Genomic DNA, 19,271 nt, shown 5'->3' on the forward strand with positions numbered 1-19,271 from the left:
CCTGTTCACTATCGAGGTTGATGCTTCTGATACAGGAGTTGGGGCCATCCTCTCTCAGATGTCTGCCTCTGATGGCAAACTCTATCCCTGCGCTTTCTTTTCTAGGCATTTCTCTCCAGCCGAGAGAAACTCGGCTGGATGCCAGTAGAAATTGTCTCCGACCGCGGCCCGCAATTTACTTCCCAAGTCTGGCGTAACTTCTGTCAATGCCTGGGGGCTAAGGTTTCCCTTACGTCCGGATTCCATCCCTAGTCTAATGGCCAGTGTGAAAGGCTCAATCAGGAGTTGGAGAACACCCTCCGCTGTGTCTGCTCCCACAGCCCCACCTCCTGGAGCCAGCTCCTTGCATGGGTGGAGTATGCACATAATTCGCACATTTCTGCAGCTACTGGTTTGTCCCCTTTTGAGGCATCCCTGGGCTATCAGCCCTCACTCCTTCCCTCCTCCTTCCCTGACTCTACCCTTCCATCCGTCAGGTCAAACCTTCAGCAGTGCCGCAAAGTCTGGGATCGGACCAAGGCCGCCCTTGAACGCACCTCCATTCACAACAAGAGGTTTGCGGACCACAAACGACTCCCGGCACCCACCTACTCCCCTGGACAAGAAGTGTGGTTGTCTTCTAAAGACTTCCCGCTAAAGGCAGTGTCCAAGAAACTGGGCCCTAGGTTCCTTGGTCCCTTTAAGATACTCTGCATCGTCAGTCCTACAGCTGTTCGGCTCAAACTTCCTCCTCACCTTCGTGTACACCCCACATTTCATGTGTCTCAAATTAAATCCGTCACCTCTAGCCCGTTGTGCCCGCCTTCCAGACCCCCTCCACCCACCCGGATTGTGGATGGTCACCCCGCCTTCACAGTTTGACTTACAGTGGCTTCCAGACGTTGTGGTCGTGGCTTCCAGTATCTGGTGGACTGGGCAGGGTACGGCCCTAAGGAACGATCCTGGGTGCCTCGTTCATTAATTTTAGATCCAGACCTTATCTCAGCTTTTGAGGCCTCCTCCACTGGACGGCCGCCAGGGGGCGTCCATTAAAGGGGGGGTGCTGTCACACTCCAGGCCTGGGTGCAGGGCCAGGTTCTCTCTCTCTCTCTCTCTTCTCTGCAGGGTGTGACGGGCAGGTGCTTCTTATCACAGCTAATTAGAGCCCTTCTTAAGGAGCAGAGACCAGGAGACCATTGTGTCTCTGTTGTTTTTCCCTCAGAACCATTTGCCTACGCCACAGAAACCTCAAGCCTGGAACCCTAGGGCAACTGAATGTTCCCTGATCGTCTGCCAGTGCTAGTTCTCCTCCTAGAGCTCACCTGCCTGTCCACCCTCCCAAGCCATCTGCACAAGAGAAAGAGCATCTCTGGACTTGCACCCGGACCCAGGACATCACCCCTCCTGGTTCTTGGCAAGCCTCCGATTCAGTGAGTTTAGCGACCTCCACATTCTCATCAGCCACAGGCTGTTTCTCACGGTTTTCCCTCACCTCTCCAAGGAGACCAGAAGACTGTCAAACCGGACACCGCCATCACCTGAGACCCTGCACTTTAAACAATAAACCAGATTCAACTGAACTGTCTTGTCTCCGTGGTTACCCTAATTCTGAGTCGTTCTTTTCTACCATGACAACAGATTACTGGATCAATGTGTGCTTCTGTGCTTTTTCGTCTCTCTTGTTGTGTCTCTGCTCTGTCTTCTGTAACCCCCAGTCGGTTGAGGCAGATGACCGTTCATACTGAGCGCGGTTCTGTCAGGACTTTGATGCAATCAACTGGTTCCCTTATATAGGAAATGTTTGACCAATCTGTATAATCTGACCCAATCTGTATCATATGATTGAACTTGACTTTGTAAAGTGCCTTGAGATGACATGTTTCATAAATTGGCACTATATAGATAAAATTGAATTGAATTGAATTGAATTGAATTGAATTGAATGCTAGCAGAGCTCTGGTCTGGTTTAACCTTCATGACTCTTTGAAGGAAGTCAAAACGGACTTCATCTGGTGGAGATCCTCCAAGTCAAGGCAGCAGATTGCTCCAATGAACAAAGGTGTTGGGAACATTTCTGAGGTCACGAGGGCTGATCTTCTCCTCTAGCACTACAGCCACATTAAAAATGTCCAAAGGAAAGGCGTCTGTCAGAGGGTTTCTTCGCGAGCCTGAAAATATACAAACCCACATGTTAAGACACCACAGTGGAGGATGAGATAGAGTCCTGTCTGTGATGGAAACCTATCATAATACCTTATTTTACCTGAGCATAATCATCTTTTTTAAGACTTATGAAAATTGTCTGGGACAGATGTTGTAAAACGTTTCAGAGACATAAAGTCTAACTTTTTGATTCAAAGCTTTTTCTACACAGTTTTTAAAGTTGTAGCTTTTAAATATGACATAATCTGTGTTGACGTGAGAAAGGAAACGTGGTGTTAAATGTAGCATACATAGAACAAATAGTGTCTTAGATCACAGATCTTGACTACATCAGAGGAATCTTCTGAGAGACCATGAAGGGCTGCAGTCCTTCTGTCTTGGTGTCCTGTGAAAAAAAGGCAAGGGTAGCGGTATGATCCCCCAGATCAAATCTTGAGTATAGCCTTCTTAGACTGGAAAGATGTTTTTGGCATCCTCTTGAACTGAAAAACACTGCTCAGACTCCTCTCCTTCCTCGCTTCAGTAGTTGCTTTGTTCAGGTCCAACAGACGTGACACCAAAGCATCCAGTCCGTCCATGAACGATTCCAGCAGGTCTTTATTGACAGCTCTGCTGAGCTCTGCACTCAGCTGAAACAAAGACCAGAACATTTTATTGCATGAGCTGTCAGGGTGAAATGACCACTGATAAATCTGACGGCAACAAAGGAGTTTTCCATCAGTGTTCAATTAATAAGCTGTGAACTGTGGCCTGCTTTTCCTGTCTCTCACTGAACAAATCAGGCCAGTGATAAAATGATTCAGAATAATACATTTTCCTTCTATGTAATTCACTGTATAATCAATATGTTTCAGAATCAGAGATATCTTTTTATCTGCTGCACTTCTGGTAGAAGGAAAAATGCATCATCTGGTGATGAGAACCAGGGTTCAGGTTTGTGTTCATCACCTGCAAAGGTTCAGTAAATGAAAGCATCTCAGATCTTAGTTGTAACCATGAAAATGGAGCTTTATTTGGGAATATTTCACAGACATGCATGTCTTTACAATTTAACAAACAATTCTGTCTTCATGTTAAATTTTTCATTTACATTTATTTAGGAAACTAAAAGGGATGTTTAATTTGCTTGAATGGATGAATTTCAAGATCTTATTTACATTTTAGTTGAAAGATCAATCAAAAGAACAAAGAAGCTAGTTCAAGTTTTAAAAGTAACAGGAGATTTTTATTTTTAAAGAAATTACTGTTGTAAGCAAACTACGTCTTCCTCCTGTAAACTCATTGGCTAACAATTAAATGAAATATACCTCTGAAATCAGTTTATATTTTAACTATAAGAAAAATATTGTTGCACAGAAAATTACTGATGAATGACATGAAAAACCGGAACAGAATACCTTAACAGCGAAGACACTAAAAATAAAACACTTTAGAAGGAATCAAACAGATCAGAAATACTTTAGTTTACAAAACTCTGAAGAACTTCCACCCCACCAAACATTAACTCCAGCATGTAGCGGCTGAGTGAAGGTGGTCTGGACTCTGTGGAGGAGAGTCATGGTTTCAGAGACGCTGTAGAAGGACAGAATACCTGCTCTGTGATCCAGGTACACTCCTACTCTGGAGGAACCAGGACCTGAGATGGAGGTCCAGATGTTGTTGTGACCAAATTTATAACCTTCTTGGTTACAATTTAATGCCCAAGATTTGTCGTTAGCTCCAAATCCACATTCATTCCCAATTCCTGCTCTGCTGATATTCTTGTATGCGACTGCTACATAAACTCTCCCTCTCCTCTCCACCTCCCAGTAACAACGTCCAGTCAGACTCTCTCTACTCAGAACCTGAGACAAATCAGTGAATCTGTCTGGATGACTAGAATAAGACTGAGGTTGATCCATCAATGTCACCTTCCTGTTCCCCTCTGATAGTAACAGTTGACTGTGTGCTGTGTTTGGATCCAGTGTGATTTCACACGAATATCTCAAGAATCCAGCTCTGCTCTTTGGTTCTGGTTCTGACAGTGAAACATCCACCTCAGTGAGTCTCAGTGAGATGTTTGTCCATGCGTCTCTCAGGATGTCCTGTAGTTGATCTCTGAGCTCTGACACAGCTGCTGTCACATCCTCAAAGTAGCTCAGAGGACGGATCTTGATGCTGGATGAGTGTGTAGACTCACTGAGTGCTGACAGTGAGGGGTAGTTGTGGAGAAACTGGTTGTGATCCTCTGTGTCTGAGAGCTGCTTCAGCTCAGCGTCTTTCCTCTTCAGCTCTTTGATCTCCTGCTCCAGCTTCTCCTGAAGCTCTTTGACTCGACTCCCTTCAGTTTCCTGCTGGGATCTGATCTGCTGCTTCACATCAGAGCTTCTTTTCTGGATGAGACGGATCAGCTGAGTGAAGATCTTCTCACTGTCCTCCACTGTTTTATCAGCAGAGTGCTTGATGGCCTCCAGCTCCTGTTGAAGCAGCTTCACATCTTTCTCTCTGTCCTGGATTCTCTGCTGGATGTTTTCTCGTCTCACCTCCAGCTCTCTCTGCCTCTCAGTCCTTTCTGCTGCAGCTGACACTGTGTCGTGGCCTTTATGTTCATCCACAGAGCAGAGATAACAGATACACTTCTGATCAGTACGACAGAACATCTTCATCACCTCATCATGACGAGAGCAGATGTTCTCCTGGAGGTTCTTGGAGGGCTCCACCAGCTTGTGTTTCTTAAATGCAGCTGAATCATAATGAGGCTGAAGGTGTTTCTCACAGAAAGAGGCCAGACAGAATAAACAGGACTTGATGGCTTTCAGTTTTCTTCCAGAGCAGAAATCACAGGCCACATCTTCAGGTCCAGCATAGCAGAGATCAGCAGGAGCAGCTTGGAGTCCAGTCTTCTTCAGCTGCTCCACTAAAGCTGCCAACATGGTGTTTTTACTCAGCTCAGGCCTCGGTAGAAAAGTTTTCCTGCACTGAGGGCAGCTGTGGATTCCTTTCTGATCCTCTTCATCCCAGAAGTTTTTAATACACTTCATACAGTAGCTGTGTCCACAGGGAATAGTCACCGGATCCTTCAGTAGATCCAGACAGATCGAACAGGACAAGGTTTCTCGGTCCAGTTGGTTCTGCTCCATTTCTCCTCTCAGTCACAGTGACTGTGTGAGTTTAATTTCCTGAAAACAGCAACTGCTCTGAGCTCTGATCTACGAATCATGTGTCAGAGCAGAGAGGCTGCAGCCAATCAGCTTTCACCTCCAGCAGATGTTGCTCCACCAGCTTCAAGGTGTGTCTGAGAGCAGGAAGAACTGGGAGGGTTATCAGGTTTTGATTCCAGGAAGAGGAGGGCTCTTAGAGTGAAGCTGTAAGTTTTTAACTGTTTCACCGCAGCTTTTTGCTCAAAACGACCAAAACTCAAAAATCTGATCTCTCCATAGTATCAGAAGATGAAATAAAAGAATCACTGCTGAAGAAGAATCTGGATGTTTCGGTGTTCAGGGAAATCTGCTTCACTCTATAGGCAGCAGGACACAGAGTTCAAAGGCCACATCATATTCATATCAGTTTAGTTTGCTAACTGCTGATAATGCATCTTTTATAAAACTTGTAAAACTTTTACACAACTCCCAGCAGAGAGAGGAGCTGCAACCAAACGTGTCTGCCAGAGGTCCGAGTCTAGGAGATCTTTAACCTCCAGCAGAACATTTGCACCGCTGATTTAAGGAATAAAACTCTGTGTTTTGTTTAACAACAAAACATATTTCTAATTTGAATGAATGAAAGTTTGTTTCAAACAATAACTGTTAACACAAAAAATATATAAAAACACAAGAGATATAAACGTACAGAAATCAATTCAAAAAGATGCAGGAAGAAATATAAACTTATTTACTCCTACCCCCTTGTCACATAATTTACTGCAATAATACATTTCCCTATATGTAATACTTTTATGTATTACCTTTACAAAAAAATCAAGAAAAAATATGACCTCCAAGAGCTTTATTAAGTCATGCTTTCAATTCAATTCAATTCAATTCAATTCAATTCAATTTTATTTATATAGCGCCAAATCATGAAACATGTCATCTCAAGGCACTTTACAAAGTCAAGTTCAATCCTATTATACAGATTGGGTCAGATTATACAGATTGGTCAAAAATTTCCTATATAAGGAAACCAGTTGATTGCATCAAAGTCCCGACAAGCAGCATTCACTCCTGGGGAACCGTAGAGCCACAGGAAGAGTCATCTGCATTGTACATGGCTTTGCTGCAATCCCTCATACTGAGCAAGCATGAAGCGACAGTGGGAAGAAAAACCACCCATTAACGGGAAAAAAAACCTCCGGCAGAACCGGGCTCAGTATGAACGGTCATCTGCCTCGACCGACTGGGGTTACAGAAGACAGAACAGAGACACAACAAGAGAAACAAAAAAGCACAGAAGCACACATTGATCTAGTAATCTGTTCTACATTAGATGGTAGTAGCAGGTGAGCCGTCTTCTCTGGATGATGTCACAGTTAACAGAACGCCAGACCAGGTGTACCTACTATGAAGAGAAAAGAGAGAGAACAGAAAGTTAAAGCAGAAATGACAACACATAATGCATAATTGAAGAACAGTAGAACTCAATATAGTGAGAAAATTAGATCCTGATATACTCCAGTAACCTAAGCCTATAGCAGTAAAACTATAAAGGTAGCTGAGAGTAACATGAGTCACTAGTTATAATTTTTGTCAAAAAGAAAAGTTTTAAGCCTAGTCTTAAAAGTAGACAGGGTGTCTGCCTCACGGACCAAAACTGGGAGTTGGTTCCACAGGAGAGGAGCCTGATAGCTAAAGGATCTGCCTCCCATTCTACTTTTAGAGACTCTAGGAACCACCAGCAGACCTGCGGTCTGAGAGCGAAGTGCTCTGTTAGGAACATACGGGGTAATCAGAGCTCTGATATATGATGGAGCTTGATTATTAAGGGCTTTATACGTTAGAAGAAGAATTTTAAATTCTATTCTTGATTTAACAGGAAGCCAATGAAGGGAAGCTAAAATTGGAGAAATATGATCCCTCTTGTTGATTTTCATCAGAACTCTTGCTGCAGCATTTTGGATCAGCTGAAGGCTTTGAACTGCATTTTGTGGACTTCCTGATAGTAAAGAATTACAATAGTCCAGCCTTGAAGTAACAAATGCATGGACCAGTTTTTCAGCATCACTCCTGGACAGAATGTTTCTAATTTTGGCGATATTCCGGAGGTGAAAAAAGGAAACTCTGGAAACCTGTTTAATATGGGATTTAAATGACATGTCTTGGTCAAAAATAACACCAAGATTTTTTACTTTATTACCAGAGGCCAGGTTAACGCCACCCAGATTAAGTGATTGGTTAAGAAGTTTATTTTTTGAGGAATCTGGCCCAAAGATTAAAACTTCGGTCTTGTCAGAATTTAGATGCAGGAAATTTAAAGTCATCCAGCTTTTGATGTCATCAAGACATGACTGCAGTCGAAGTAATTGATTGGATTCATCAGGATTTATGGATAAATATAGCTGAGTATCATCAGCATAACAGTGGAAATTAATCCCATGCTGTCTGATAATTTTGCCTATCGGAAGCATATATATAGTAAAGAGAATTGGTCCAAGGACTGAACCCTGTGGTACTCCACAGGTGACCCTAGAGTTTGAGGAAGATTTATTATTAACATGAACAAATTGGAATCTGTCTGACAGATAAGATTTAAACCAGCCTAATGCTTTCCCCTTAATCCCTACAGTATGTTCAAGTCTTTGTAGGAGAATATTGTGATCAACTGTATCAAATGCAGCACTGAGATCTAACAGGACAAGTATAGACACAAGTCCATTATCTGAGGCCATGAGAATATCATTAGTGACCTTCACCAGAGCTGTTTCAGTGCTATGATGAGCTCTGAAGCCTGACTGAAACTCCTCAAGTAGGTCATTACTTTGTAAATGTTCACAAAGTTGATTAGCAACTACTTTCTCAAGAATTTTAGATAAGAAAAGAAGATTAGATATAGGTCTGTAATTTACTAACTCATCTTGATCAAGAGAAGGTTTCTTAAGTAAAGGTTTAATAACAGCTACTTTCAAAACCTGTGGTACATATCCATTTACTAAGGATAGATTAATCATGTCTAAAATAGTGCCACTGATCAAAGGGAATATGTCCTTAAACAACTTGGTTGGGATTGGGTCTAACATACAGGTAGACGGTTTAGATGAAGCTAAAATTTTAGATAGCTCAGAAAGCTCTACTGCTTCTAAACAGTTCAAACACTGCGCAGATTCTAAAGATTCCTCCAATGCTGCCTCACTTACTGAGGACGAGGTAATCATGTTTGGGAGGATGCCAAATATTTTATTTTTAATGGCATCAATTTTATTTATGAAGAATCCCATAAAATCATTACTACTAAGAGCTAAGGGAATGGATGGATCAACAGAGCTGTGGCTCTGGGTAAGTTTGGCAACTGTACTAAAGAGAAGTCTAGGATTATTTTTATTCTCTTCAATTAATGATGAAAAATATGCTACTCTAACTCTGCGGAGGGTCAGCTTTAAATAGTTTTTCTGGGATTTTGGAAAATTGACAAAGTAATGTCAATTAGGGTTGTCAATGCCTCTCCGTGGGCTGCCACCTTACCACGGTGGAGGGGTTTGAGTGTCCCTATGATCCTAGGAGCTATGCTGTCAGGGGCTTTAAGCCCCTAGTAGGGTCACCCAAGGCAGACAGGTCCTAGGTGAGGGACCAGACAAAGAGCAGCCCAAAACCCCCCTTATGATGAATACAAACAATGGACGTTGTGTTCCTTCGCCCAGACGCGGGTCACCGGGCCCCCACTCTGGAGCCAGGCCTGGAGGTGGGGCACGTTGGCGAGCGCCTGGTGGCCAGGCTTTTGCCCATGGAGCCCGGCCGGGCTCAGCCCGCAGAGGAAACATGGGTCCCCCTTCCAATGGGCTCACCACCTGTCGGAGGGGCCAAAGGGTTCGGGTGCATTATATAACGGGTGGCAGTAGAGGGCGGGGACCTTGGCGTTCTGATCCTTGGCTGCAGAAGCTGGCTCTTGGGACGTGGAATGTCACCTCTCTGGTGGGGAAGGAGCCGGAGCATGTGTGCGAGGTTGAGAGGTTCCGACTAGAGATAGTCGGGCACACCTCGACGCACCGCTCTGGCTCTGGAACCAGTCTCCTTGAGAGGGGCTGGACATTCTTCCACTCTGGAGTTGTGCATGGTGAGAGGCGCCGAGCTGGGGTGGATATACTTGTTGCCCCTCATCTCGGTGCCTGCACATTGGGGTTCACCCTGGTGAATAAGAGGGTGGCCTCCCTCCACATACGTGTTGGGGGACGGGTTCTGACTGTTGTTTGTGCTTATGCGCCAAACAGCAGTTCAGATTACCCATCCTTTTTGGAGTCCTTGGAAGGGGTACTGGAGAGTGCCCCTCCTGGGTACTCCCTCGTTTTGCTGGGGGACTTCAACGCTTACGTGGGCAATGACAGTGAGACCTGGAGAGGCGTGGTTGGGAGGAATGGCCCACCTGATCTGAACTCGAGTGGTGTTTTGTTGTTGGACTTCTGTGCTCGTCACGGATTGCCCATCACGAACATCATGTTCAAGCATAAGGGTGTCCATATGTGCTCTTGGCACCAGGACACCCTAGGTCGCAGTTCGATGATCGACTTTGTTGTCGTTTCATCTGACCTGCGGCCGCATGTCTTGGACACTCGGGTGAAGAGAGGGGCGGAGCTCTCCACCGACCACTACCTGGTGGTGAGTTGCCTCCGATGGTGGGGGAGGAAGCCGGTCAGACCTGGCAGGCCCAAACGTACTGTAAGGGTTTGCTGGGAACGTCTGGCAGAGTTCCCCACTAGACAGAGCTTTAACTCCCACCTCCAGAAGAGCTTTGAACACGTCCCAAGGGAGGCGGGGGACATTGAGTCCGAGTGGACCGTGTTCCGTGCCTCTATTGTTGAGGCGGCTAGTCTGAGCTGTGGCCGCAAGATTGTCGGTGCATGTCGCGGCGGCAACTCTTGAACACGCTGGTGGACACCAGTGGTGAGGGAAGCCGTCAAGCTGAAGGAGTCCTACCGGGCTTTTTTGGCCTGTGGGACTCCGGAAGCAGCTGATGTGTACAGGCAGTCGAAGCCCGCAGAGGCAAAACCTCTGCGGGCAGCTCGGCTGGTCGCCGAGGCAAAACCTCGGCGACCAGCCGTGGGAAGAGTTCGGAGAGGCCATGGAGAAAGACTTCCGTATAGCTTCAAAGCGATTCTGGTCCACTATCCGGCGTCTTAGGAGTGGGAAGCAATGCAGTACCAACACTGTTTACAGTGGGGGTGGTGTGCTGCTGACCTCGACTCGGGACGTCGTGCGTCGGTGGGCAGAATACTTCGAAGACCTCCTTAATCCCACCAACACGTCTTCCATTGCGGAAGCAGAGCCTAAGGTCGGGTTCTCCCATCTCTGGTGCTGAGGTCGCCGAGGTGGTTAAAAAGCTCCTCTGTGACAAGGCCCCGGGATGGATGAGATTCGCCCTGAGTACCTTAAGGCTCTGGATATTGTGGGGCTGCGTTGGTTAACACGGCTCTGCAGCATTGCGTGGACATCGGGGGCAGTTCCCCTGGATTGGCAGACTGGGGTTGTGGTCCCCCTATTTAAAAAGGGGGACCGGAGGGTGTGTTCCAACTACAGAGGAATCACACTCTTAAGCCTCCCTGGTAAGGTCTATTGAGGGGTTCTGGAAAGGAGGGTCCATCGGATAGTTGAATCTCGGATTCAGGAAGAGCAGTGTGGTTTTCGTCCTGGCCGTGGAACACTGGATCACCTCTACACCCTCAGCAGGATTCTGGAGGGGGCATGGGAGTTTGCCCAACCAGTCTACATGTGTTTTGTGGATCTGGAGAAGGCATTTGACCGTGTCCCTCGAGGGATCCTGTAGGGGGTACTCCAGGAGTATGGAGTACCGGGCCCTTTAATAAGGGCTGTCAGGTCTCTTTACGACCGGTGTCAGAGTCTGGTCCGCATTGCCGGCAGTAAGTCGAACTCGTTTCCAGTGAGAGTTGGACTCCGCCAAGGTTGCCCTTTGTCACCGATTCTGTTCATAACTTTTATGGACAGAATTTCTAGGCGCAGCCAAGGTGTTGAGGGGATCCGTTTTGGTGGCCTTAGGATTGTGTCTCTGCTATTCGCGGATGCCGTGGTCCTGTTGGCTTCATCAGGGCGTGATCTACAGCTCTCACTAGAGCGGTTCGCAGCCGAGTGCGAAGCGGCCGGGATGAAAATCAGTGCCTCCAAATCCGAGACCATGGTTTTGAACCGGAAAAGGGTAGAGTGCCTTCTCCGGGTTGGGGAGGATGTGCTGCCCCTAGTGGAGGAGTTCAAGTATCTTGGGGTCTTGTTCACGAATGAGGGGAAGATGGAGCGGGAGATCGACGGGCGGATTGGTGCGGCGTCTGCTGTGAAGCGGGTGCTGTACCGGTTCATTGTGGTAAAGAGAGAGCTGAGCCAAAGGGCAAAGCTCTCAATTTACCGGTCGATCTACGTTCCTACCTTCATCTATGGTCACGAGCTCGTGACCGAAAGAACGAGATCCCGGATACAAGCGGCTGAAATGAGTTTTCTCCGTTGTGTGTCTGGGCTCTCCCTTAGAGATAAGGTGAGGAGCTCAGTCATCCGGGGAGGACTCAGAGTAGAGCCGCTGCTCCTCCACGTCGAGAGGAGCCAGTTGAGGTGGCTCGGGCATCTGGTCAGGATGCCTCCTGGACGCCTCCCTGGTGAGGTGTTCCGGGCACGTCCCACCAGGAGGAGACCCAGAGGAAGACCCAGGACACGCTGGAGGAACTATGTCTCCCAGCTGGCCTGGGAACGACTTGGGATTCCTCCTGAGGAGCTGGCCTAAGTGGCTGGGGAGAGAGACGTCTGGGCCTCCCTACTGAAGCTGCTACCCCCGCGACCCGACCCCAGATAAGACGATGGATGGATGAATGGACAAAGTAATGAAATTTATTGCAATTAGTAAAATGGTGTTTCTCTGCGGATTTAAATATTTTAATGACTTTAAAATTTTTCATCTTTTAATGAAATAAATCAGTGAGGAAAGATAAGTTGAAGATCTATTTAAATGGTTTTATAATACTGTTGATTAAACTTTTGATCAATGCCATGTCAGTTTCATTCCAGTCAGTTGATATTTTATTTTCACACTTGTTGATAATGTCTATAATTTATTTTTTCATCTGCTGGCTACAAGTACAGCAGATGATTAAATAAAACATAACAGCAACAGACACACTTACCGAGGAAAGTTGTTGTCAGCTGTTTTATGCACTGAACTTTCTGACCTGCTGGTTTATATAAATCCAAAGAAAACCTTTGACTACCGCTACTTTTATTCATGCAACTGTGGTCAGTTTGATATTTTCTTTTAAAAGTTAAAATGATTAAACACCGATAAACCTCAGACTAGTAGATTTCCACTTTGCAAAGACCCGCCCTACTCTCCTTCTGATTGGCTAATGTCCTAGCCCTGCCAGATTTCATAGGTTAAGCGCAGCTTCTGTTTAAGATCTTAAATAAAAAGTCTACACGGAACATTTTGCGCTCATTTTCCAAATTACGAAAGTCCCTCACAGCGACTTAGAACATTAAAACCCTAATAATATGACTTATTCAGATCAGAAGGGGGAGGAATGTATCCCCCCAGGGATAAACCACGAATGACCAGAGGGGGGGACGTCACAACCAGAGGGGGGGGGGGAATCCCCCCCAGCAAATCGCACCCTGTATATATATATATATATATATATATATATATATATATATATATATATATATATATATATATATGTGTGTGTGTGTGTGTGTGTGTGTGTGTGTGTGTGTGTGTGTAACCGGGAAGTGCACATGACATCATCTGCCTACTCCGACTTCTTTTGTATTATTTTTTTTATATTCTTATGTTTTTCTCATTTTCTTTTTGTTCCACTGTATCTAATTGATGCACCCTTTCCTACTCCTTACTATTGACTGACTATTGAGCCGATGTGAGATCCATAAAGACTATCTTATCTTATCTTATAATGTCCAGTTAGAATTGTTAGAATTGTTGATAATACTCATAATAAAAAACACGATGAGGGAGCGTCCAGCTTTTACGCTCCACTGCCGTGGAATGAAATTCCCTGAATGCATCACAGCTGATGAAGTTCTCATTTGGTTTAAGCCAACATTGAAGACCATTTTATTTACTGCTGCATTTCAGCAATCTACCACTATGCACTGTAGCATTTATTTCATAAATGTGTTTTAAATATTAGTTGTTAAACATTTTTCATTTCATGAATTCTGAGGCAGGTGTAGGATCAAAGCGTAGAAAAGAACCATGATGAGATGTCACTAAGGAAATAACTTACAGCGGTAGGTTTGACAGGGAAGCAGGAAGTGACACAACAGAGGGATTTCACAACGGAGGATCCAACATGAAAGCAGAGTAACAGGTGATTTAAATAGACGGGGAAGAGCATAGAGGAAAGCAGGAGGGCAGGGAAAGCAGTGAAATAAGTGACAGGTGAGATAAAAGAAGGTGAGGGAGAGAAGAGATCACATGGCAATCAGAAATCTAACAGAAACTACTACCTGAATCACACAGTGAAGCACTAAAGGATAAATAACTAAGGACGACATTATTCAAAAATAAAACACAAGCACCCAAGGATCATGACAGTTAATATATGTAAATCTTTTTATCTAGAGCACTTTGAATTGTCTTATAAATGAAATGTGCTACATGTCAGGATGCAGCTTGTAGGCTGCAGTCTGTGCCTCGCTGCCTCTCTCCCTTCCCTGCTCAGAATGATTAGATCCACCTGTCAGGCTGCAATCAACCTTCAACTGCTCTCACCCGGTTCCACCCTTATTTAAACTCACCTCATTCTGCTCTCGTCGCCGGTCCGTAGTGTTCACTCCTGCTCAGTTCCTGCCAGTATCCAGTGTCAGCTCCGTTTTTGTTACAGTCAACCTGAAGACGTTACTTCAACCCGGGTTTTGTTCACGTCATTCCCTAAGACTCTGCTCAGCTCTGCTCCACTCAAGTTCTCAACTCCGTTCTCAAGTTTCCCCAGCCGCTCCACGTTCTCAAGATCCAACAAGTTCAGTTCCACGGTCTCACGTTCTCCAGCAGTTCATCGGTCTCAAGTACATGTTCCACGGTCTCAAGCTCCCGGTTCGGATATTCTGGTCTCAAGTGCTCCACCCCGGTCTCAAGCCTTCAGCTCCGGCGTACCTCCCTGGTCAGTCTCCCCGCGTTCTTCCTGTCAGCCAGCTTCTGCACCCTTCATCTCCGTCCATAAAAGACTCTGGTTCCTCTCGTCATTCACCTTCCAAACTGTACAGTAAAACTCACTTCAAGAACTAGCTCTGTGTGTGCGTGCTGTGTCCGGGTTCATCCAAAGACAAATCATGACACTACACAAATAAATCTGCATTGCCTAAGTTGCTTGTGAAGAACATTTCTCTGCTTGGTTCAAAAACTTAAGAAGCTCAAGCAAGGCTTTTGTTCTTTAAAAAGTGCCACAAACTAACAATAATCTCTTATTTTAGGTTTCATCAGCAATACAAACCCTGAGTTATGTTCACTCAGCAGCCAGACGATTATGACTGAGCCATTATTTCTGGCTGCTCCCAGCCTCACATCCCCTCAGTTCTTGCTGAGAAACACCATGGATTACAGATAAAACAGTCATGCTGTCAGGACAACAGGGTACTCTGGAGGGAGGCTTAGATGTAAGCTCTGTCTAAAGGTTTTAAGATAAGTGTTGTAAATATATGAGTATATGTGGGGAGATTGATTGCAAGAGACTGGACAGGATTCCCATTTATGCTTTTTACTGCAGCAACTTCAGGAAACAAAGATGCTGAGAGGCTGAGGTCGGCCGTTCCTTGTCTGACGCGTTCGTTGACAAAAAAGGGGAATCCGCTGAGATCCAGTGGTGCTGATGTGTAAACCTTATTAACAAAGTTAAATAAATGAATAACGTATCCAAAATATATATTGATAAAACGTTAATCACAGCGATCTGTATGGCAGTCAACAAAAAATACAGCGGTCCTCTCACCCACTCTTACTGTGACACTCCAACAGGTGAGTAATATACCCAACTACCAATCTCCGCCCACATCCTGTTTACCCGTACCTCCACAGACAAACAACCAAACAAAAACAAAACAGCTCTAAACCCAGACAAACGAACATGAAATCAACTTTTCATTTATGGCTCCTACACTTTTCCTGTAATCTGTTGACAGACCTGAATCATGACGATACAGAAAAGACTGCGCTGCTTTGCACAAAGAATAAACAATACAAAAGCAGAAATATGAACACAGGATAATGTGCTGATGGAGAACTGTCCATGCAGTGCTGCAGGAATTACAAAGCAGTCTTCCTACAACTGCTGATGTTTCTGGCCACAAATTCTCATCCACATCACAACGAATATCTGCTCTGAAGATGCAGCTTGGAAAGAATCTTTTAGTTTCTGGTCCGATCTCTGCTGTTATGTCGTCACATGTTCAATCCATAGCAGCCAGAAAGGTGACAATACATCGTATGGTCCAATAATAGGACTGCAGCATCCTCAGAGACAGCAGCACCATGGAAATGTTCCCGTCCCGTTGGCCCGGCTCTTTAACTGGAGCTCTGTGACTGAAGATGTCAGCCACTGCTTCTGTGTTGTGTTAGCTTCAGGCCAGCCTCATCCATGTGGATGAAGATGTGCCGTGCTTTCCTTGCTTCCACTTTCATGATGTGCTAGAAGACACAAAACCAGTTTTAGGAATTACATGTGTAACCTTGTTTTACTTTAACATTATTATACATGTGAAGTTAGTCCAAATTGGATTATTAATTCTTTGAATTCATTCTATTTAGCCTAAAAAAGTTCTGCTTTCATTGCTATATAAGTTTTTTTATGTTACTCTTGTCAGTTGGTGGTTACCATAGAAAACAGTAACAGTCAGCTCTTTTTTTCTGTCGCCATCTGTTACTGTGGTCTGTATTAGGATCAGCTCTGTGTTTTCTTTATAAATATTATCTTTTAACATACATTTTAGACAACTTTTAATATATACTTTGTTTCATGTTTAATTTTGCCATGTTTTTGTAAATGTTTTAAACTGTTATCGTAGTTAATGTTGTGCTTTTCAGCTTTCTTAAATGTAACTGTTAACTGTTTTGTCAGCTGTTCATTTGAAGCCATTACTCTGTAGTTTGTTTAAAGTTATTTATTGTATTTTATTTGATGTATAGGAGCAGAAGCTGCTGGAGCTGCTAAACACCAACTTGTTTCATTGTCTCTTGTTAGGTATGTTTTACTTTTTGATACAAAGTAACAATTCAGTCGCTAACTGTATAATAGTCTTTGAATGTTAAATATGTGTGTTCTTTTTCCTTTAGCACAATGTATTCATTGCTATTTGTGTTAAATAAATAATAAGTTATAAATAAATAAGCTGCTGGCGCTGCTAAACACCAACTTGTTATATTGCCTCTTGTTAGAATAAATACAGAGAGCCAGAAAGTGTCTGTCATGATGTCAACCTGCTGGATCGGAAATGAATGAAAAACTAGGGGTCACACATGCATTTTCATGTTGGACAAAATATGCTTACCTCATATAAATACAGCTTATACTAAATCTCCTTTTCTACATGCATAACAAATGTGTAAAGGTCACACTTTACATTACTGTAGATCACTCTAGGAGTCAAATAACATTTAGTCTTTTCAGTCACATATGCTGTGTCAAGTCTCACATTATAGTTAATATCTGCTGATAGAAATGTAGGGGAACTCAAGTGAAGAGTTTTTGGATGTTAGCAGATAATATATATTTTTATTCGCTTTACATAGAAATTGTGCAGGAAAATCATCTAAATCAAAGAAATTTTAGCAATTTGGACTGTAAGAATAAAGTGTTGTTGTCAGAAATTCTGACTGTATGTAAAACTCTCACAGCTCGTTTTGGAGCATAAAGAGGAGATGTAGAGGACTTTAATAGTTATTATCCACGTTACTAAACAGTTAAATAGGGCAAAACTAATGAACAAAGCAATGAGTACAGTGCTTTAAATTCTAAGAAGTATTTAACATTGTTAATAATTTACATTTTTACATTGTGGTCTCCATGTTGACTCCAGCTCAGCCTTTCCCTCTGAGCTCCCAGACATGCTGGTCCTGAAGCTCCACAACCTGGGATTATCAGCACCGCTCTGGATCAGTGACTTCCTCACTAACAGGATCCAGGTGATGAGGACGGGGAAACTCACACATATTCAATGTTAAATCAGTGGGTCTATAAATTTCAGGTTTGTGTCTTCTTTTCCTGGTTTGACTATAGCAACAATGGCTGACTCCTTCCAGCTTTGTGTTCAGCCGCTCTAAGACGACGTCTGTGGAGGATTAACTGAGGTGGTCCATCTTTTCCTGGTGCTGTGCTCTTAGTCTTTCTGATGGCGCGGTTCTGATCAGCTTTGTTAAATGATAAGTTTAGTAAGATATCAGTTTTATCAATATTCTTTTGTAAAGTTTAATGCTTCAGTTTGTTACTTCCATCTCTTTTCTTCCATCACTAAAGTTATTAATCCTACTTAATGTTTTTGCCAATAATTCAGCTTTATCTTTTTAAATATTCCTTTATCTATATTTGTTATTGGGTATTCATATTCTTTTGCTATTTAACAGTTTAATCACTCATATTCTGTCAACTTTAATTTCTTTCTTGATTGTTTCACAGAAGTTTCTCCAATATTTTCTCTTTTATGAATGTGGCTTTGAGCGGAGCATTGACATGGGGAGGAGGAGAAGGAGGAGGAGGAGGAGGAGGAGGAGGAGGAGGAGGAGGAGGAGGAGGAGGAGGAGGAGGCGGCACCTTCAAAACAACTACCAACTAAAGCTTTAAGTAGAGCAGCTGATGCTGAAGATTAACAGAGGAAACCAGCAGCTGCTCCACACCGCCCTCTGGTGGCTAGATGGAAGAAAAACACCACAGCAACCTTGGATCCTGACAAACTTTTGTTTCTCCAGTTTTTTTCTCTCTATCACCACCTTTTTGTAAAGGCTTTAAAACATTTAACGCCTTATTTATTAGCTGGCGAGATGGAAACTGTTTTATCTTTCAATTTCCATCTCTGAACATCTTCACCGTTTCTACATCTCCAGAACATATACTGGGGCTCAGGTTCCCTCCATGGTCATCCTCTGGCCTGAGTTTGAGTAATATTTTAAAATCCTCCCTCACTACCTTCCTATGAGCAACTCTTTCTTCATCCAAACTGTCATGATTTGTTTCATGAACCCGGACAGAGCACACACACACACACACACACACACACACACACACACACACACACACACACACACACACACACACACACACACACACACACACAGCTTGTTTTGAGAGTTAATTTCAATAAATGAGTTGTGCATGGTGAAAACCAGAGTCAGGTACCGGACTGGAGTAGATAGTGCAGGAGCAGGCCGACTGGAGGAAACCGGAGAACGGCGGATAGCAATCCGAGCAGGACCACGAGGAGAATTCTTGGAGCTGCCAGGACTTTTGAAGAACCTGAGGTTCAGCAACAGAGAGCGTTCCTGGAGGCGCTGGGCTGCTGTGGAACCAGAGGTGCAGATGAGAGAGTTTTCCAGGACATAGGGCAGAGATCCAGCAGCGCAGCAACGAGAGTGCTGGACCTGACAGGCGTGGTGGAAGTGAGGAGTGAAGACGAGGCGGAGGGGAAGAGAAGACTGAGGGAGGCTTTAGTAGAGAGGCTGGCAGGTGGAGTGAGTTCTGACGTATTGGTGCCTACCAGGTGTGACTGATTGCTGAGGGAGTGGAGGCTGAGCTGTGTGAGAGGAGGAGGTGCTGGAGAATAACAGGGGAAACAGCCAAGCCAAAACCGCACCATGACATAAACTATTTTCCTCCAATTCCAGTTTACTTCCTAGACTATCAAACATCCTCCATCCACCTTCTTGTCTCCTCCACGTTCCCAGCCTTGTCTCTGGTCATTCCTGGGCTCCGATCCTCAAATATTACATCATCCTCAGCTAAACATAACCTG

At 44.3% G+C, this 19,271-nt stretch overlaps 1 protein-coding gene and 1 long non-coding RNA gene across 2 annotated transcripts in view; both read right to left on the reverse strand.

Moving 5' to 3' along the window:
- LOC118560160 overlaps positions 1-19,271 on the reverse strand; it is a 61,964-nt gene that overhangs the window by 23,091 nt on the left and 19,602 nt on the right. The gene's annotated exons all lie outside the window — the stretch shown is intronic.
- Positions 3,643-5,308, reverse strand: LOC118560153 (E3 ubiquitin/ISG15 ligase TRIM25-like). The gene is made up of 2 exons (XM_036130908.1): positions 3,762-5,308; positions 3,643-3,684 (listed from the first exon to the last, which is right to left on the reverse strand). The coding sequence occupies exons 1-2, from the start codon at positions 5,259-5,261 to the stop codon at positions 3,643-3,645; spliced, it is 1,542 nt and encodes a 513-aa protein (XP_035986801.1). The 5' UTR covers positions 5,262-5,308.

The sequence above is a fragment of the Fundulus heteroclitus genome, unplaced genomic scaffold (assembly GCF_011125445.2).
Source record: "Fundulus heteroclitus isolate FHET01 unplaced genomic scaffold, MU-UCD_Fhet_4.1 scaffold_390, whole genome shotgun sequence".
Taxonomy (NCBI): Eukaryota; Metazoa; Chordata; class Actinopteri; order Cyprinodontiformes; family Fundulidae; genus Fundulus; species Fundulus heteroclitus.